Source organism: Odocoileus virginianus, chromosome 25 (assembly GCF_023699985.2).
Source record: "Odocoileus virginianus isolate 20LAN1187 ecotype Illinois chromosome 25, Ovbor_1.2, whole genome shotgun sequence".
NCBI classification, from domain to species: Eukaryota; Metazoa; Chordata; class Mammalia; order Artiodactyla; family Cervidae; genus Odocoileus; species Odocoileus virginianus.
In genome coordinates this window covers 3,200,030-3,222,408 of record NC_069698.1, presented here as the reverse complement: position 1 = coordinate 3,222,408, position 22,379 = coordinate 3,200,030, and the positions used below count along the sequence as shown (strand labels likewise).

Sequence of the window (22,379 nt, the reverse complement as noted above, 5' to 3'; positions counted from 1 at the left end):
TCTCTGCGACCCCATGGGCTGTAGCCTAGCAGGCTCCTCTGTCCATGGGATTTTCCAGGCAAGAGTACTGGAGTGGGGTGCCATTTCCTTCTGCAGGGGATCTTCCCAACCCAGGGATCGAACCTGGGTCTCCTGCATTGGAGGCAGACGCTTTACCCTCTGAGCCACCAGGGAAGTCTTTCAAACAAATATCTATTAAACAAATAAAGTTAATCGAAACCAATGTCTGACAGACCCCTAAGCTTACTCTTTCCTCAATCTTTCAACTTTCCAGACCCTTAAAATAGTTTTACAGAAATGTTTTTCATTTTTGTTTGGATGTTGAAACCCACATTTATGTCTTAGAATTTGGAAGCTGAAAAGAACAACATAGGGAATAATTTAATATTTCTGTTTTTTAAATCAGGAAATTTAAACTTCAGGAATTTATGTTCAAAGTCACCCAGGCAAAAGTAGTGATTTTTTAAAAATTGAACTCACTTATTTAATCTTAAATAATAAAGTATAAGACATTTTCTTTAAAAGGACTTCACAATAAAAATGATAAAGTATGAATAAGAACTTTAAAAATAGAGACAAGAGAAATTTACGTGAAAGTGGAAAATCTGAACCTTAAAGATGTAGATTGAAGGTAAAAAAGCGGGCAGCAGAGGATGAGATGGTCGGATGGATGGATGAGGTGGTCGGATGGATGGATGAGGTGGTTGGATGGATGGATGAGATGGTTGATCACTGACTCAATGGACATGAGTTTGAGCAAACTCCAGGAGACGGTGAAGGAGAGGAAAGCCTGGTGTGCTGCAGTCCATGGGGTTACAAAGAGCTGGGCATGACTCAGTGACTGAACAACACAACAATCACAATATTATTTTAAATTGTGGAGTGTCAGTAAATGTACTAATTGGTTAGAGGATCATTTCAGACATGTTGAGAACAATAGAGAAAGTGATCTGGCCCCAAACTCAGAGGTGCACTAGCCTCTGGGCATATTTATTAATTTACTCTAAATAGTAATGTCTTCAACATAAGACACTGCCAAACATTTGTGCTTGAAGTTTATTAGATTTTTGCAATAGGCTGGAGCTATTTGGCATTGCCAACTAAAAATATACTTATTAATTTGTTGGTTAGACTGCTTCTTTATAATAGATTATTTGTGATGATTAATCGTTTGAGACCTGCCTGCAGATACAGGCCACTGCATTATAAATCACGTCCTATTTTCTTCACAGGGAATGAAATGATGTTCATTTTCTGGACATGATTTATCATTTGCAGGTTGTATCCGCTATTCATGTGTGCTGGGGAAATGGATGGATTGTCTTATTAAAAATTCCTCACCTTTTGCTATTTTATTCTCTGCATAGCTAGAGAAAAACCATTAGCAGGGACTTAACTTTGTATCCCAGTATTAAGCTGTAGTGAATTACCAACAGAAAGGGTATGAACGAGTTTTTTGTTATCAAATAAGGCAAATACATACCAGCAACTGGACTTTTCAAATAATTTCATACAGGTATCATTTGATCTTTTTTTAAGGATACACTCTTGATATTTAAGTATACGGTCTTCTTTCAGAAGCATGGGACTATAATATAGGCTTTTCCTTTTGATGCAATTCCCTCCAGCTCTCGGCGATATATAATCTCAAAGTTAAAGCAGTTGCTGCTATTTTATGATATGCCGCTCACTGCCTAAAATGTTCTTCTGCTCCCAGCCTGCTATTGTGAAAGCTGGTCACCAGGGCCATTGTCACTGCCTGTGACAATAGTAGTTGTCTACTGTCATCCTAACAGGATTATTCAGATGAAGCAACAAGGAAATTTAATCAAACACCAAGAGCAAATAATATTTAGAGCTTTAGGACCAGACTTGCATTACAGTCCTAGCATGGTCAGTTACTATGTGTCTCTTGACAATTTGCCTCTATAGCTTGCAAATTCCATATGTCCACAAATGGGGAGTTTTGGAAAATGAATCTGGTAGGGCTGTCCTGAGGGGTGAATGAGCACTGGTATGAAGAAAAGCTTCCATGTTTGCTATTTATTGCTGATATTACACGTAAGGTTAGGGAAAATATGTTAATCTATCTGAAAAGTGGGAAATGATATTTCTGTAGAATTTCCCTGTGTTTTTTATATAGTGTGTGTAAAACAGCACTGTATTTGGGTATAATAGGTAATCAATCTTTTTATTGCATCTGCCAAGCTGAGTCTACAATATTTCTCTGGCCTCTCATTTTTTAATCACTGTCAATATTTAGTAAACTGTGTTAGGGGTCTGTTCTGAGTGATATTATTGGCAAGCAAACAGGAAGTACAGTGTAGAGTTTAGTGCACAGATAATCCATGTTCTAATCCCAGCACTGCCGTTTCCTGGTTCTGTGACCTTCAGCATATTATATAACCAATCTGTGTCTCAGGTTCCTTATCTAAAAGATGGGAATGCTATAGCACTGTCTGGTTAAATTATTGTGAGAAATATAAAAGGAATGAATATATATATAATGCACTTCAAGTAACTCCTGACACACAGTAAATGCTAAATAAGAATTTGCTATTATTCACTAAAAGAAGATCCAGAATACACTTTTCAAATTCATACACACACATGCATGCACACTTGTATTTACTGACTCACTTGCATATCTACCTTGGGTTGTCAAGGCTGGATAAGAATGTGCAATAATTTACCCAATACAGAATATAGCTGAGAAATTAGATATGAACTATGTAGATTCTAACAAGGCAAATTATTTCCTTTTTATAGGGAAGATGAGTATGATCTTGAAGATGCACCAATTTATGGTAACGTAGATAATGTGGCCTTAGGTAAGTTTTATTTTTACAAAAATTAAATTTACCTATAAATCAATTTCCCCCTCATAATTCCACAAAGAATTTGAGGTACCTTATTTCTTGTCACAATCATATTTAAATATCCCAATGGTAACCATACATTTGAGTATATTTAGCATACCATTTATTATGTATTTTCAAAGCTGCATATTGTAAGTTGTATTGCAACATTCAGTGTGAATCAACATCCTGTTTTTCTATATTCTCTTTATTTCACTCTAGTTTGTAGTGAGAATACCGGAAGACTCAATTACCATGAACTCTGACACACACAGATTTCTATGAAATAAAGCTATTTCTAGAACAGAAGATTGCCCAGGGAGACAGTGCTTTATGCTCTGTATACAAAAGCATATCTACAGTGAATAATTTGGAACAAAGAACAGATTCTCTGGTTTCCTTTGTTTTAACTGGTTCTTTTAAAGTAGGGGATCTAGGGTTACACTGATGACAATTAGGGAAGGAGAAGAGCCAAACCATCACTGAGTCACGGGTTGTACACCTTTTGTTCTTTAGTAACAAGTACTCTTCAATCCCCAGCATCCTTTATTCCTTGAAAGGTCCCACTCCCCCACAACTAAAAAGCCCCTAAGTGTCTCAAAACAAACAGCTGTGATCTGGTCCCAGCCCTCTGATGAGGGAAGCTGTCAGACCAGGGCTACCCATGATCTCTACCCGCGCCCTGTAAGTGCTGAATTCATGACTGGTGGAGGGTGGGTAGGTGGGTTTAACTCCTGCTAACTGGCATCTCAAACACAGATTCCCAGTATTGGATTAAATTTACCTGAATCTCTATATATCAAGACAGTATGAAATCTCCCAAAGTTAAACACATGAGAATTTTATAGGAGTCAAGAATTTAAATAATCTTTGTCCCCTCCCCCCACCATTGTAAAGTATCCTTTAATCCTCTGTGCTCTGAGGAATCAAAACTATTTTTCAGGAATAGACTATTAAGAATTTTTCTTCCCGTTTCCCTTTGCGGAATTGTGGTGCCCACTTAAACCATTTGAGGACTTGAATTTCTTCTGTATCTTGGTAGCTCAAAGCCCACCGTATCTGCAGGCTTCACGAGCAGTGAGCCCAGGTGCCTCTCTTACAGGTTCTGATTTAGTAATTCCACAGTAGGGCTCAGGAATCTCCTATTTAACAAGCCTCCTGGGTGATTCTAACTCATGTTGCCCATGGTTTATGCTTTGAGAAACATTACTCTATGGGCCAGTTCTCTACATTGTTTTTCAGAAAGGGTTGGAGGATTACAAAGTACCTGGTATTACAAACACATCTTTTCCTCTGTGGGGTCGAATTGGTGCAATCAACATTTCTGCAAGATTACTCTCTATCCTACAAGTCATTAGCTCTCCTTCCTCTCCCTTTTAAATAGAGTTTCTGGGGAAAGAGAGGTACGGATGACTCAGTAAGCATCCCCCACCAGAAGCAAATGGGTTCATGTCTGTTGGCCGGTGGACATGGCCAAAACCCCCCAACAACTTAGTATCAGCATTACATACCCCACTGTATATCCCTCAAAACAGCCTGGATGACCTGTCCTGTCACTGATATATGGGACAACAAACATAATCTAAACCCTCTTTTTCAAAAAATAGTATAGGGTTAAAAAGGCCCCTGAGTAAACTATCTTTCTTATGGAAAAAATTACCAAATTTTGATCATCAATATGTGTGCTCTGTGCTTTACGCCACCTGCACCATCTGTAATCATACTTAAATAGAAGGGCTCAGGCAAGCCTTTCACTCATGGGATCCCCGGGACATATAAATGGTAGTTTGAGCTGAGACTGTCATGTCCTGCGATGGTATAAAAAGAGTAAGATGATCTCATCTTTATCCAAGTGACCTTCTTTTGTCTAATTGTTAACACTGTGGGGCAACAGGCTTCTCAGCAGTCTGACCTGCAGAGTGCAGTTTGTCCTTCCTTACCTTTGCATGGCCACAAAAATAGACTAATCAAAAATGACCCTCGCAGGTTTCACATTTATAGCTAAGTGTTGTTTGGGTCATGTATTATGATTTGTGCCAGCATTTTTAAAATTTTTCCATTGTAAATCTCTTCTCAACTCCCCAGAACCAGTGGATGAAAACTGCTACGAACAGATGAAAGCACGACCAGACAGATCTGTGAACAAACTGCAAGACGCCCCACGTTCACAGGTAAGTTTTGTTTTCTGTATCAAGGGCCAGATTCAGCCTAGGTCACAGCACAGCTGCCTGTTTCAAGAGCATAAAGGCAGCACATTCTGATAAACATCAGAAGCAGCCTGTTAGAAATTTTGCATTCTGAACCGCTGTCAAATTCTAGAGCCTAAGCTCTAACGAAAAACTCAGAAGGCAAATAAATAGTTTTCAGAGCTAAACTTAAAGAGTTAAAATTGTGTACAACTACAAAGGCAGTAGATATCAAGGGAAAAGTGGATTCTCTTCTTAAAAAATTAAGCTTTTTTTCTTTCAGAGCAAAAAATAGTTACATGTATCATAGAAATAATTATGAAAAGTGACACATACAGAATGCTCAGAAGACCTAGATATCAGGAATGGAGGGTGGATGGGGAGAGAAAGACCTTAGTGAAAAGAAATTAACTATAAAAGAACAGACTTCTGTTTTATAAGGAAAATGAGCGTAAATTTAATACAAACTCTATGGCTATTGTCTTATGGCAAGATTTACAGGTGGCTTCTAAAGCATAAGCAGAAAGAGAAAAACCCAAGAAGAAATGGGTAGTTTATACTTTTCCTACGCACCTCAGTTCAGCCCCCTCAGACATAGCGACTGGTGACAGTTCTTCGTGTGTGTGTGGTTGAAGTGTTATAAATCTCAGTTGTAATGGTTCTTTCTTCCCCTTCCCTACCCCATCCCTTTTGTTATTTGCTCTCATGCTATTTCCTAGAAACAGGCATAGGACCAGCATTTCCTATGTAGTCGTCATGCGTCAGACTGGTCTTACGTGCTTTATAGGTATTAGCATTTTAGATTCCTATGAGGGAGGCAGCATGATTATTCCCAGTCGACGGAGATGATATAAAACTTGCCCTAGAGACTCAGAAGCTAAGTGGGAAAACAGAATCCAAACTTAGTCCCACTTGACAGAAAACCTTTTCCTCCCAAAGATGGGTCAAAACTTGGAAACTTCCCATTAAGATAGAATTTCCTTTTTCTTTATAGGAGCCTTCTAAAAATCAAATTCTTAATTTTTTTGTTTTTATGAAAACAAGATGTGGTGAGGTTTAAGCAGAATGTAAAGTAACTCTCTCATGGGCAAATCTGCCATGTGACATTCAATTAATTGTTAAATGTATTTTAGATAAAAGGTATGAAAAAACTGCTTGTTATAATATGATTTGCAAAATTCACAGTAATAAAAAGACAACCTTTTGAGAAATACACCTGAAATACAGAGATCCACAGCACTTAGTTATAATAGAACCGAGACTTCTGTTGCTGTTTAATACATGTAAATTAAATAGGCCAGCCTTATTTATGCTGCATCTGGTTTACACTCAAGAGGAAATTGTGCAGTGCCTTAAAGTGTCTTTAAAAGTCTGCTATTTTATAAATTATATATATAAAGACACTTCTAAGGGAATTAGTCTGTATTCTTCTCACATATTTAATTTCACAAATTAGAATAATCTCTACTTTAAATTAATTTTTATTGGAGTATAGTTGATTTACAATGAAGTGAATCGGCTATGTATGTATATTCACTCTTTTATAGGTTCTCTTCCCACATGGATCATTACAAAGTATTGAGTTGAGTTCCCTGTGCTATACAGTAGGCTCTTATTAGCTATCTAGCTTACATATAGTAAGCAGTGTGCAAAGATCAATCCTAATTTCCCAATTTATCCCACCAGAAGTAATCTCCTTAAATTTGCTCAATTCCATTTTATTAGAGGGCTTTCCTAGTAGCTCAGTTGGTAAAGAATCCGTCTGCAATGCAGGAGACCGTGGTCTGATTCCTGGGTGGAGAAGATTTCCACTGGAGAAGGAATAGGCTACCCACTCCAGTATTCCTGGGCTGCCCTGCTGGTTCAGCTTGTAGAGAATGCACCTGCAATGTGGGAGACCTGGGTTCGATCCCTGGGTTGGGAAGATCCCCTGGAGAAGGGAACGGCTACCCACTCCAGTTTTCTGGCCTGGAGAATTCTATGGACTGTGTAGTCCATGGGGTCACAATGACAATTATCATCAAAACACTGCCCAGTTAGCTACTATGGTACTCAGTTACTTTGGTCAGTTACAAAAGTGTGAAGAATCCATAATGCAATACAAAAAAAGCTTGGAACCAGGAAAAAGCTCCTTGTCCTTTGAAAATGATGTGTACAGTTCAAAAGTTGCAATTTCGGTCTATGCTATTAACCAGGAAGAGTTGACTGGGAAATCTAGTGAAAGAATGGATTCATGAGAGTTCCCTAAAAAATTTGAGGGGCACGAATGTGAACTTATTTTTCTCTTATCCTCACATCAAAAGCTCACCCATCCCTCCTTTCCCTCCATGTCAGAAGCATCCTCTCCCCTTTCCAAAGCCAATAGTCCTACTTGGGCTCTTGACTATTTCTTCTACTTCTTTCAAGATCTTACACCTTCAATTATTTGTCTCCATTTCTTTAAATAAATGAAGGATTTATTGACTTACAAATATACCCAAATCTCTGCAATATTTAAAAAAACAAAACTTTTACTTCAACCTGTTTTTGTCTCTAATTCCTAAACTGGTTTTTACTTTTCTCCAGTTTCCATTTATAGTCACAGATACACATATTTTTTTATCCCTGTCTATATATTTTCTGGGCTTCCCAGGTGACTCAGTGGTAAAGAATTCGCCTGCCAATGCAGGAGACAGGAGACACAGGTTTGATCCCTGGGTCAGGAAGATCCCCTGGAGGATGAAATGGCAATTCACTCCAGTATCCTTGCCTGGAAAATTCCATGCACAGGGGAGCCTGGTGGACTACAGTCCATGGGATTGCAAAGAGTCAGACACAATTGAACATGCATGAGCATGCAATGCACGTATATTTTTCACCCATCTATTCAACTGAAACAATACTTGGTAAATCACAAATGACCATTACACATACAGTTTGTGGTCTTTTCTCAAGACTCACATTCGCTGAACTCTGCAGGATTTGACCAGTTGTTGACCAAACATTTGGAATGCTTTCAATAATAAGTACAAAAACTCAGTTCAAACTATATCATCAAAAGGAAATCACTGGCTCATGTAACTGAGATACGAGGGTGTCTTGTTTTTGAAATGATTGAATATGAGGGCTCCTCCACTTCTCCCTACATCTTTGTTACTGACTTTATTCTCTTCTGTTACCAACAGGCTCTTCCACTGAGGCTGGGAAAGCCACAGGAGACCCAGATTTTCTTTCTCCCAAATCCAGGGAAAGATATCTTTTCTACTTCTGCACCTGTACCTCAGTCCCTCAAAGGCCATGTAATTGGCTCTGCTGAAGTCATATGCCTGCTCTTGGCCCAGCTTCTGTAGACAGGAGGATGGATAGTGTAATTGGTTCCAGCCTGGGTCGAATGCTTATTCCTATGCTGAGATGGGATACAGCATTGTAATTGATAGGCTCTCCAGGACCAGATGGAGGAAAGAAATTTCCTAAAACAAAGTGGAGAATTTATTAAAGAAAGAGAATAGAACAAAGTGCTAGACAGTCAAAAAAGTTACCCACCCCTTTATATTACTGAATGCCTTTTGGTAATTTTGCTAACTTCACTGACATACTCTCTATCTAGGCAAAAGCAAAGCAGGTCTTAAGGCATGATGTATGTTTAAGAAAGCAGTGAAATGTCCAGTTTGCTTAAAATACAGAGTTTATGTAGGGGAGTACTGGGAATCAAATAGAAGGTGTGAATTATGAGCACAGGAAACCTTGAATGTTATGCCATAAAACTCAGACTCTAGGCTAAAGTTTCGGAGCCAGGATGGTAAAATATAAAAGTTATGCCTTAGGAAGATAATTTGAAAATAGCAATATGAGCTAACTGGCAGAGTATAGAGATGTGATGGCAATGATACCAGTTACCTATCTACAATTATCCAGAAGTAATTTTAGAAATAAAGTCAGACCAAAGATACCAGAGAGGTTGTAAATAGAAACATCCCCCTGCCTGGTAGAGGAGATAAGACTTTTAACTTTTAGCATGAAAACAAGTGGCAACAGGGAGAAACTCATCCATGCATGGGGCGGGAGGGGGGGGGGGGTTGTTAATCCAAATGTTGCTTCTTTACCCAAACCCCACAAATTGATATAACTTTGGCTTACTCTGAATGGTAAACCCTTATTTTTGTTTATTCAAGGGCTGTTCTAAAGTTTTAGCCTACAGCTCTGATAATTATAATACCACCATACCTTGGACCTTATCTTGGTTTGAAAACCAGGTTTGAACTGTGCAGTCTACTTAAACATTGGGTTTTTTCACTAGATGCATACTCCAGAGCTATACAGCAAGGGGCTAGTTGAATTTGTGGGCACGGAACTGTGGATATGGAGGGCAGACTATAAAACTATATGTAATATTACATATAAATCATATGTATATTCACCTGCTCAAGGGCGTGGCATCCCTCACTCCCACATTGTTCAAGGGTCAACTGTAAATTACCTCCATTTGCTAATAACATTGTAAGATGTGTGTTAAGTCACTGCAGTCATGTCCAACTCGTTGCAATCCTATGGACGTAGCCCGCCAGCCTCCTCTAGCCATGGAATTCTCCTGGCAAGAATACTGGAATGGGTTGCTTGCCCTCCTCCAGGGGATCTTGCCACCCAACATTCTAAGATAGGTATTCTCATTTGATAGCCAGAGGTTAAAAATATTGATAATTTAAAAAAAAAATGCCCAAGGTCCCATGATCAGAATGTCACAGCTGGAATTCAATCCTAAAACTTTCAAACACCAAATTCAAGATCTTGTCTTCAGGCTTATTGCTTTCTGCAAGTTTCTCTAGTCTCCTGCCCTTCTTAATCTAGTAATGACCCAGCTTTAGGCCAGAGAGGACCACCAGGCTTTCTTGGATGCAAATGAATCTGAGACCAACCTAAAATGAGCTCAAAAAGGATCTGGGGACAGGTACGCAGGAAGGAAGTAATAGGGAAAAATGGGAAATGCAACTCTTGCCAAATGCTGGTCATATAAATGGTTGTTGGTGGTTGTTTAGTTGCTAAGCCATGTCCAACCATTGCACGCCCATGGACTGTGCCTGCCACGTTCCTCTGTCCATGAGATTTCCCAGGCAAGAATACTAGAGTGGGTTGTCATTCCCTTCTCCAGGGGATCTTCCCAACCCAGGAATCAAACCTGGGTCTCCTGCATTGCAAGTATCTTCTTTACTGACTGAGCTATCAGGGAAGCCCCAGTAATACAAATAAACCCTGTTAACCTTATACTTCTGAGTCTCAAATGTAGAGAAAGTAGAGACTTTTGTGGGTATCAAATAGTCAGTTATTAAACATATGTAGAGCATATTTGATTGGTTATATTCCTTCCTGTCATGCTTTGCTCCCAGTTTAACAAATCAGAGTTTTGTTACTTGGTAGGTGACGTACAGGGCAGTCACTCCCTGAGGTGAATGCAGGGGGAGAAAATGGTTAAAAAATCCATCTAAAAAGTTCACATGTATTCTGAGTATAAGAAAGAAAACTGTTTTCTTTTAAGCATTTTCCACTCCAAAATCTTGAATTTACGATTTGTAGTTATCAATCTAATTGACAAATTTGGTAAATAAGGCCTTGAAGACCAGAAAACAAACTTGTGTGTTTTTGGTAGGCTTTACAGTTTCCCAGAGGTCAAAGTTAAAGAATAGCTAACAGTGAAAACTCACCATGCCTTTCTCTTTCAGGAAACTGAAGTAAGGGTGTGCTATGCCTCACTAGATCACAACAATGAGGGGAAGCGAAGAAAGCCCAAGAAACAGAAAACTCATTTGTCAGACAAGGATGGAGAGGGGCAGATGCATGCAATGGATATCAGCCTTTCTAAGACCACTTTGGTGGACAGTTTCCCACCGGAAAGCGAGGCAATAGAGGAAAACATTCATGACGATCCCATCAGGCTGTTTGGATTGATCCGTGCACAGAAGGAAAGTTTACACTCACTGGACTACGATCCAGCTCAGTGAACTGGCTCTTGCTGGACGCGTTTGTCAAAGAAATGAAGACCCATTCGACACAGCATGACTTGTCAGGGTGATGATCTGATTGTCTGTTGGTGGGATGGTCGCGTACCTTTTATCCAGAAGTTATGTTATGCATGCCAAATGGAATGCCATACACATTAGCTATTTAGTTATTTGAATTCAGTTAAAAAACACCTATGTAGTCAAATGTGAATAAAATAAAGTTTGCAGATTGATCCTGATAGAAGCTATAACTTCAGAACAATGCTCAGTGATATAAACCTGCCCCGAAAAAAGGTTTTAAGCATATGTTCTTGATCATGTTGAAAGAAGTCAATATTTTTTGTTTTTAAAGTTCTCCTTTCTGAATGTGAAATACCCCATAATTGGAGGAAATTTCTGATTGAGAGGCATGAGAGGCATTTAAACTTATTTCTAAGAGTAGAGGGGTAGGCTTCTTAATATTTTCCACAAATGGAAATTTTAGTTCTAGAAATTATAAAAATTAATGCATACTCCTTATAACAGTAAATAGTATCAAAAATAATTTAGATATTCCACTAGCCAGAGATAATTGCTGGGATCAACTTTCTATATATTCTTTTAGATATTTTTCTCAGTGTGACCATACATATACCCATATATAGGCCCACTAGTTTTTTTTTTTAAACAAAATAGAAAAAGGGGGAATGATGATTGTACAGATATTATTTAAACTTTTTTCACTTAATATATCATAAATTTGTTTCCACTGTTATTTTTAACTATAACTATAGTTAATAATTTTAATTTAATGACTGCAGAGTATTTCATTGATGATTGTACCAAAACTTAAATAATTTTGAAGTACATTTAGCTCATTTCCAATCTCTGGGTTTTTGCTTTTACAAATAACATTTTAATGAGAATCCGTCTTTGCACATGTTTGGTACTGGTCTGACTTTCTTGTGGCTAAATGTCTAGGAAAAGGATTGCTGCTTTAAGAGGTGTGCATTGTATAAGGCTCTATAGATTATATTTCTGAAAGGCTAAGAGTTAGGTCAAAGAGTGTGCCCTATTTAAACGCTAATAAGTGCTCTTAAATTGCTCTCCAAAATTTTTTTTCTAAAATGCTTTCTCTCTTGCTCCATTTGGAGTAGACAGTTGGGTCAAAATCACTGAACAAAAACATTATACGTGACAGCTATTGCTCCTGCCCTCTGACTAGAGCTTAGAAGATTTTAGTGACTCTTCAATTATCTGTGGCGCTCCTGTGGCAGTTGATGCTGTCAGTTAAACAATGATGATGGAAACAGGCTCCGCACCCATTGAACTAGGCTAGGATAGAAGATGAGTATTAGGTTAAAGAAAAGTGTGAAGTGAAGTGAAGTTGCTCAGTCGTGTCTGACTCTTTGCGACCCCATGGACTGTAGCCCACCAGAATCCTCCATCTGTGGGATTCTCCAGGCAAGAATACTAGAGTGGGTTGCCATTCCCTTCTCCAGGAGATCTTCGCAACCCAGGGATCGAACCCGGGTCTCCCGCATTGCAGGCAGACGCTTTACCATCTGAGCTACCAGCGAAGCTCAAAGAAAAGTGTAGCTACTAGTTTAAAAAAAAAAAAAAAAAAGAGAAATACTATTAAGAAAAAAAATGAGAGATAATAACAGCGAGAGGGCATCTCTGAAGGAAGTCTTAGTTCTGAGAACTGAACAATGAGAACGAACCACCCACATAAAGAGAGGAAGGAAGAGCACATTTTGGGTAAAACTTCTATCCCTATTTGGAAGTACCTACTTCTATCAGTAATTATTTTCCATTATGAATCTGTAGAAAATTAAATGCTGATTACAAAATATTTCAAGGTGTCCAAATGCCATAGAAAAGGCAAGAAATATTAGTATCTAAGGTCAGAAGAAGTCAGGTTTCTGATTCCAAAGAACCAAAATGGAGTTAATAATACATATTGACTTTGTGTTTCATGTTTAATTTAAAATAAAATTTTTGCTATCATGTTTATGTTGTTACATGTTTATATATTACTATGGCTCAATAAAAATAAAGTTAGATTGTGTTTACAGCAGCTATTTTTTCCTGTAACTATGCCACAGGATTCACTTGTATTATTTACCTGGCATCTAGAAATATTTGAATTTTTTTGCCTCTGGTTTATATCATTTGAATTCCAAAATATTTTAAAGTTTTGTGTACCAGATATATCTGATGCCCATTAGGAAGATTTTTAGCTACAAATTCAAATTCTTTTATAAATACAGGGCTCTTTAAGTTACCTATTTCTTATTGTGTGATCTTGGTGAACGTGTCTTTTGGGGAATTTGTTAAATTTATCAGAATTAAATTGTTCAAATACTCTCTATTATTTTTTTAATATCTGTAGAATTTGTCATGACTTTTCTTTTATACTGATAATTTGCTTATTTTTACTCATCTAGAGGTTTATTAATTTTGATTCCCTGAAAAAGTCATTGTTCAATTTTCTATTGTTTTTAAATTTTCTGTTTCATTGACTTACCCTCTGATCTATATTACATCCTTTCTTCTGTCTATTTTATGTTTCATTTTTTTTAAAAAAACATTTTAAGGTGGAAACTGAGGTCATTAATATAAAACTTTTTTAATCTAAAGTAGGCATTCTCATAAATGTCCCCTTTCTAAAATATTGTTTTGCTATATCCCACAAATTTTATTCTGTTTTCATACTCATTCATTTCAAATACTTTCAATTTCCCTTTTGATTTCTTTAACCAATGGGTTACTTATCAATGTATTTTATAGTTTCCAAATATTTGAGGATTTTCCAGATACTTCTGTTGTTGACTCTGAAATTAATTCTATTGTGGTCACAGAACATATGACTTGAATCCTTTTATATTTATTGAGGCTTTACTGTCAGAATATAGTCTATCTTGGTGGATAACAGTGTGCACTTGAAAAATGTATATTCTATTGTTGATAGAGTGTTCTGTAAGTGTCAATTAGGTCAATTTGGTTGATAGAGTTTTTCAGGTCTTCCAGGTGGCACTAGTGGTAAAGAATCTCCCTGCCAATGCAGAAGACACAGGAGCCGTGAGTTCAATCCCTGGGTCAGGAAGACCCCCTGGAGGAGGCCATGGCATCCCACTCTAGCACACTTGCTGGGAGAATCTCGTGGACAGAGGGGCCTGGTGGGCTACAGACGGTGAGGTGGCAAATAGCCGGACACGACTGCAATGAATGAGCATGCACACACATGCGCATCCTCACCGATTTTCCTGTGTTCTATCAATTATTGAGATTGTTGAGATCTAAACTGTATTTGTACATTTGTCTCTTTCTCTGTACCATTCTGTCAGTTATCGCTTCATGTTTTTTCAAGCTCTATTATTATTAGGGCATTCATGTTCAGAGCATTATTTTGAGATGAATTTAATCTTCATCATTATGAAATAACCATCTTCATCCTTGGTAGTATTGTTTTCTGTGCAATCTACTGTGTCTAATATTGTTATTCTAGCTCTTTTGACTAATGTTAGCATGATATATCTTTTTATACCTTTTCAACCTAGTTATATATTTTATACTTAAAGGGAACTTTTTGTGGACCACATATAGTTTTGTTTATTTAAAAAATCCGGTCTGAAAATCATTAAATTGGGGCATTTATTTTCATTTAGTGCAGTTATTGATACTATTGGGTTCAAAGCAACACTTTTGACATGTTTATTTGTCCCATTTGTTGTTTTCTTCTTTTTATGACATCTTCTAGATTATATCAGTATTTTATGATTCCATTTTATTTTCATGGCTGGATTATTAGTTACAAATCTGCTATTTTAGTATTACGTATCATTATAAACTTCCACATTTCAGCTGAAAAAATGTAAAGAAAACAGAGAACATTTTGACTCAAAAAACAGATGAATTCCACCATCTTAAGATTTTCACTGGAAATGTCTTAAGGTTCCAAAAAGTTCAACTCAAATCTCAAGAGCAGAAGCAGTAACTAATTTTCCTTTGGTATTAAAGGACTTATTTCTAGCAGATTAAAGGCAGTATGATTAGTTTTGACATATACTTAAATCTCTGAGGTTTTGCCTTCATGTGATAAAAGGAATTGATAATTTATAATAAGACAGTGAAAAACAAGAACATTAAAGTTTACAGAAGATAATAAGACAAATTCAACAGATGCACTAGTAACGATGCTTGTGTTCCTTTAAGCTCTTTGAAGAAGCCACCCTGCCTACTCACAGCTTCTACTAAGTCATGGCTGACTGTACCTGAAGTGGGTACCTGAATCAAGATAGCTGTCTAATGTATAGACTGGTGAAGAAGATGCACTATCAGTGGGGGCAGAGCCAACAGGATGCTTCTAAAGAGAACTTGGTGCTTGGTAAACAACCCGGGAGCTGGTGATGGACAGGGAGGCCTGGCGTGCTGCGATTCATGGGGTCGCAAAGAGTCGGAGACGACTGAGCTGAACCGAAACAAAGCACTGTTGCCAGGGGGCAGAAACTAAGAGTAAACACAAGAGGATTGTTGCTAAAGAATGGAATTCAAGACTGTGATCAGAGAATCATAACAACTCTAATTTATTAAGAACTTACTAAGCGTGAGACACTGGGCTGAGTACTTATCTGCATACCTAATTTAACCCTGTAAAGATGGATGCTATTATCATCTTACACATGAGAAAACCAAGGCTGATAAAGATTAACTTGCCTAATATTTCACAAATATATTATAGATTCAGAATTTAAATAGCAGTCCAAGTGCAGAACTGGATAAGTTGAGAATTTGATCCCTTCAGTTAGTTAAAAGCACCTTAGGCCTAAATTTTGGATTGTCCCTACATCCTACCTATTTAATCATAATCATCTCTACTTTAAATATCCTAGGTTTCTCCAGAATTGAAAGAGACACGTGTGCCCCAATGTTTATTGCAGCACTGTTTATAATAGCCAGGACATGGAAGCAACCTAGATGTCCATCAGCAGATGAATGGATAAGGAAGCTGTGGTGCATATACACCATGGAATATTACTCAGCCATTAAAAAGAACACATTTGAATCAGTTCTAATGAGGTGGATGAAACTGGAGCCTATTATACAGAGTGAAGTAAGTCAGAAAGAAAAACATCAATACAGTATACTAAGGCATAAATATGGAATTTAGAAAGATGGTAATGATAATCCTGTATGCAAGACAGCAAGGGAGACACAGATGTATTGAACAGTCTTTTGGACTCTGTGGGAGAGGGCGAGGGTGGGATGACATGGGAGAATGGCATTGAAGCATGTAAATTATCATGTGTGAAACGAATCGCCAGTCCAGGTTCAATGCATGATACAGGATTCTTGGGACTGGTACACTGGATGACCCAGAGAGATGGGATGGGGCGGGAGGGGGGTTCAGGGTGGGGACACACGTACACCCATGGCGGATTCGAGTCAATGCATGGCAAAACCAAGACAATGTGATAAAGCAAAATAAAGAATTTAAAAATTTTTTAAATAAAAATAATAAATAAATATACTAGGTTTCTCATAATTAAAATTTAAAAAGGTTAACTAGGACAAATTGGAGAAAAAGTATTAGAAATGTTGAAAAATAAAAATTTATTGTGGTTTTCACATACTAAGAACATCTCTAATTCAGGATGAATCTAAATATATATCCATGTAAATGAGAGTTTACGGCTTTCAATAAACACTAAGACATCTGCCACAACAGGTTCATATTAAAGTGCTTTCACAGGCAAGTATTTTATTAATGCCACTTGCTTTTAAATGCCTTGCCTTTAGCGGTCTTCTATCCCATTTTTAGGGGAAAGAGAGGTCACCACTTCAGTGACTTTGGATGCTAAAGTCATGTCCACACCTATAAAAGACAAAACCCAAAACAAACTTGCAAAAAAATTTTCAGTATTACAGGTAGCACCTGGTTTTGTGCCCAGTTTTGTCTAATATTGAACATGGGTGTGGAAAGCTATCTTATTTAGAAATTTTTATTTAAACCAAAATGGAAAGAATGGAATAAGTGCTTCAGTCAGTACTATCTTTGGCCACTTTTGATATAATTAGCTCTCTTAACAAGTCAGTATCCATCACCAAACTTGAGAGTTAGACATTTGGTTTTCATCTAAATTGATTGAGATAGTAGATTAATTTTAAAAACTGGTCCAAGTATTGAGTAATAAAAATGTACCATTAGCATTTTAACTTAAAATGTATAAACATCTTTTATTAAACCTTTGATGTAGGCCCTAGGCCATTTCTTAAAAAAGTCTATGATGGGAGTTTCATGCCATCTTTCTTATATAAATCTCACTATCCATAAAATAATGTCTATAGCCCCAGTTCTAGTTTCTTTAAAGTGAAATAAGAAACATCTGTGATGAAATATAAGTGCAAAATTCCTCTAGACCTTTTCTTCCAAGATTTTTATGGGAACTTCACCCACATCTAAATTGGCAGCAATTTTTAAGCAAGTCACATTTTTTTCTTTGCAAAACAGTAAGCTTATTTATCATTCAGAAAGTTTTAGACATACTCATATCATTAGGACACATAATAGTTGCCTTATGTAATTACAATAACAAGTATAGCTAGCAAGTTTAGAAGACAAACACTACTGACTCTTGCAGGTCAGGAAGCAAGAGTGAGAACTGGACATAGAACAACAGACTGGTTCCAAATAGGAAAAGGAGTATGTCAGGGCTGTATATTGTCACCTTGCTTATTTAACTTACATGCAGAGCACATCATGAGAAATGCTGGGCTGGATGAAGCACAAGCTGGAATCAAGATTGCTGGGAGAAATATCAATAATCTCAGATATGCAGATGACACCACCCTTATGGCAGAAAGTGAAGAGGAACTAAACAGCCTCTTGATGAAAGTGAAAGAGAAGAGTGAAAAAGTTGGCTTAAAGCTCAACATTCAGAAAACTAAGATCATGGCATCCAGTCCCATCACTTCATGGCAAATAGATGGGGAAACAGTGGCTGACTTTATTTTGGGGGGCTTCAAAACCACTGTAGATGGTGATTGCAGCCATGAAATTAAAAGACGCTTACTCCTTGGAAGGAAAGTTATGACCAACCTAGACAGCATATTAAAAAGCAGAGACATTACTTTGTCAACAAAGGTTCATCTAGTCAAGGCTATGGTTTTACCAGTAGTTATGTATGGATGTGAGCATTGGACTATAAAGAAAGCTGAGTGCCGAAGAATTGATGCTTTTGAACTGTGGTGTTGGAGAAGACTCTTGAGAGTTCCGTGGACTGCAAGGAGATCCAGCCAGTCCATCCTAAAGGAGATCAGTCCTGAGTGTTCATTGGAAGGACTGATGTTGAAGCTGGGAAAGACTGAAGGCAGGAGGAGAAGGGGATGACAGAGGATGAGATGGCTGGATGGCATCACCGACTCGATGGGCATGGGTTTGGGTAAGCTCCGGGAGTTGGTGATGGGCAGGGAGGCCTGGTGTCCTGCAGTTCATGGGGCTGCAAAGAGCTGGACACAACTGAGCGACTGAACTGACTCTTGGGAAGTCTACAACCCTGATGGTGGGGCAAATTTCAGCTGACTGTGTTATCTATAGGCTGTTATCACACAAGCAATAGCAGCACCTGAAAATCTACTAACAGAAAGATTAGTCTCTGAACTAAACGCTGTTGTGTTTTTGCACTCTTCAAAAGAACGGAGCGAACGCTACTGAGCCAGCAGAGACAGACTGCCAGCAGTCCTCCAGGTTTCATGATCCCACTTATTCTTTCTCGATACAGAATCTTGGTATTTTTACTGGTGACCAAGCGGGCCTTAGGGCTTTCCAGTTTGCTCAGTGGGAAAAGAATCTGCGTCCAAAGCAGGAGACACAGGTTTGACTCCCTGGGACGGAAAGGTCCCCTGGAGGAGGAAATGGCACCCATCCCAGGATTCTTGCCTGGAGAATTCCACGGACACAGCCTGGTGGGCTGCAGTCCACGGGTCGCAAAGAGTTGGACACGGCTGAGCAGACATGGAAACAGGCCTTAACACACCATATCCTTTATATGTGGGATCTGAAATACGAGACAAATAAGTGTACAAAACCAATCATAGACACAGAAAACAAACCTATGGTTACCAGAAGGGAAGTGGGACGCGGGTGGTATAATCTGGAGTTAACAACAAGGTCCAACCGCATAGCACAGGGAGCTATCTAACACCTGTAATAAACCATAATGGAAAATATGAAAAAGTATAAATATGTATATATATATGTATGTTTACATATGTATGTATATATAAAACTGAATCACTTTGCTGTACACCAGAAACTAACACGATGTTGTAGGTCAACTCTACTTCCATTAAAAACATGTGCTGGATGAATTTAAACAGCCGTGTTAGATCACAGGATGGATGCCACAGGCTAAGGATGGCAGCCAGAGAAACAACAGAAAGCAGCTAAGCCTCTGATACATGAGGCACCGCTCCAACCTTGGGCCAACTATATCCAGCTTTCTTAACGTGAGAGAAATTTGTTTTATTTAAGCCGTTGCTATTTTGAGTTTTATGTTACTTCCAGGCGGGCCTTATCTAAGTCATGCATCCACAAATACCTTGGTTTCACTTTTTAGCTAACTTTTCTCTAGGAGGAAATAAGGAATGCTAAAATTGTGTCCTTTAGGGTGCAGGGAAGCTTGTAAAATGAGATCCATTGACATACATCCATGGTTAGTATCTGTTTTGTACTATTCAGAATAATCTTAGAGTTCATAGAAAAGCCAGTTTTTAGGAATCAAAATGCATATTGAAATTCCTCACATATGCATAAGCTTGTTTCTCCTCCTTTTAAATTTATACTATTACATACGATTTTTAAAACTACACTTGCATACCTTTATTGGTTATTACAAGTTCAGAGGAAACACAAAAGAATTGCGCCTTAAGGAGATCACTGAAAATTCAGCAAGACATTTACACACATTTTAAATAGATATTAAACAACCAGTTTTAAAAGGCCAACAATTATCTCTTAACTGATTATGCTTCATCGACTGTAAATCTTACTGTAAAATTGTTAGGACAATAACAGTTTGACCTAATTCAGTCGGCTTAGCTGGCTCTGAAAGACAAGGTTCCAGCAAAGATGTAAATCAAGTGGCCTGCAGAGTTCAGCTCTGATCCAGGTCAGAGCAAAGCAATGGGGATGCGAGGTGATCAGATTCTGCCAAGGAGGCAGGTCTGTGGCCTCTTGCAGGGCACTTGGGCAAGCAAGTTCCTTCCTCCTCCAGCCGGGAGTGCTGCAGTGTCCTGTGTGCTATAGTTTTGAAACTTTAATTATCCTAAAAAAAGGAATACCTTTTCCTGGATCTGTTGACATTGTCTTGTCCATTTGCCATTCTTGCATACTTTGCACTCAATGAGAAATAGCACATATCTCATTTGCAAAATCAGAATGTGGAAGATTAATGCTGTATGCACCCTCTTTCACTGTTAATAAATAAAATCCCATTCATCTCTTATTCCATTTTTGGAAATAAAAATGAGGTCACAGGCCTGCTCTTTACTTTTTATGCTAGGTAATGAAGTTTACAAAGACTCGCATTAAAAAAGTAGAAGTCTTCACAATTAACAAGAGTCTAAAAGAAACTATGTCCCCTCTCTCCTGAAGTTACAGAAAGAGAGCTTTCTACATCATAAAACAAATTCAAATGGTCTGATTTGATAAAGTATTAAATAGAGAGTATTCACAAGAATATCAATTGTGTTTCCTGTACAACAAGGGGATTTGTGAATATTCATAACTGTTCTATTAATATAAATTTGTCCTTGGAAGCAACATTTAAAGATAAGATTTTTATAAGACTTTGAAGACTCTAGAGCTTATTGCCATGCCCTGTAATAATAACCAAAAGAAATTTGCAGTTTTGATTATTTTACCCAAGCTGACAGTATTATAACTGTCTTCTCAGTGTTTTTTAAGATTGTATTAAGTTGATGCAAAAGTAATTGTGGTTTTGCATTGTTGAACTTTGCAATGATATTGGAAGATGTCCTTAAATAAATGTGGTTATGTTATACATTATTTTAATGCACATTTCTCGCTTTGTTTTTTTTGCTAATGACTTATTACTCGCTGTTTATTCTAGACTATAGAAATGACGTTAGACAAAAAGAAAATTTGAGCAATTTCCTTAGTGGAATTCAAAATGGGTTGCAAAGCAACAGAGACAAATTGCATCATCATCAACAACAACATCAACAACAACTGGCTCTGGAACTGCAAATGCATGTACAGTGCGGTGGTGGTTCAAGCAGTCTGTAGAGGAAATGCGAGCTTTGAAGAGGAGGAGCACATTGGCTGGCCCCTGGAAGTTAGCAACGACCAGCTGAGAGGATCATCGGAGCTGATCCTCTTACAGCTGCATGAGAAGCTGAAGAACTCAGCGTTGACTGCTGAGCAGTTGTTCAGCATTTGAAGCAAATTGGAGCGGTGAAAAAGCTCAACAAGTGGGTGCCTCATGAGCTGACTGCAAATTTTAAAAATTGTCATTTTGAAGAGTGTTCTCTTATTCAATGCAACAACAATGAATCATTCCTCAACTGGATTTTGACATGCAACAAAGGGTATTTTACATGACAACAAACAATGAGCAGCTCATTCCCAAAGCCAAACTTGTGCCAAAAGGTCACAGGTCACTGTTTGGTGGTCTGCTGCCAGCCTTATCTGCGACAGCTTTCTGAATCCTGGTGAGATCATTACATCTGAGAAGTGTGCTCAGCAAATTGATAAAATGCACTGAACACTGTAATGTCTGAAGCCAGCACTGGTCAACAAAAGGACCCAATTATTTTCCATGACAACGCCCAACCACAGGTTATACAACGAATGCTTCAAAAGTTGAACAAATCGGGTTACACCTCATCTACCATATTCACTTGAGCTCTTGCCAACAGAGTGCCACTTCAAGAATCTTGACAACTTGTTGTAGGGAAAATGCTTCTACAACCAGCAGAAGGCAGAACATGCTTTCCAAGAGTTCAGCGAATCCTGAAGCATGGATTTTTACACTACAGGAATAAACAGACTTATTTCCCGTTGGCAAAAATGTGTTGATTGCAATGGTCTCTATTTTTATTAGTAAAGATGTATTTGAGCCTAGTTGTGATTTAAAATTCATGTCCAAAACTTCAATTACTTTTGTACCAACCTAAAAAATACTTGTTGTATTAGTAAGTCACATCAGGATATAATCACTAGCATTTTCCAATTTTGTCACAATTGTGATCAAAAAACTTAGAGCCAATGACTGCAGTTTTTCTTCTTTTAACTAGGACAGTGAGTCAACTAACTTATCAGGAATAATATTTTACAAATATTTTGAGAATGGAGGAAT

The 22,379-nt window shown here is 37.9% G+C and overlaps 1 protein-coding gene and 1 non-coding gene across 3 annotated transcripts in view; one reads left to right on the top strand and one right to left on the bottom strand.

The window, feature by feature from the left end:
* The window catches only part of TRAT1 (T cell receptor associated transmembrane adaptor 1), a 44,369-nt gene extending 30,988 nt beyond the window's left edge, over positions 1-13,381 (top strand). For both annotated transcript variants that reach the window (XM_070454925.1, XM_020905888.2), the window contains 3 exons: positions 2,770-2,831; positions 4,944-5,029; positions 10,738-13,381. In XM_070454925.1, coding sequence (XP_070311026.1) covers positions 2,770-2,831; positions 4,944-5,029; positions 10,738-11,016 — 427 coding nt within the window. In that variant the 3' untranslated portion in view covers positions 11,017-13,381. The remainder of the gene's footprint in view (positions 1-2,769; positions 2,832-4,943; positions 5,030-10,737) is intronic.
* TRNAW-CCA (transfer RNA tryptophan (anticodon CCA)) lies at positions 103-174 on the bottom strand. The gene has a single exon. It is a non-coding gene; the product is annotated as a tRNA-Trp (tRNA).
* Positions 13,382-22,379: the final 8,998 nt, after the last annotated feature.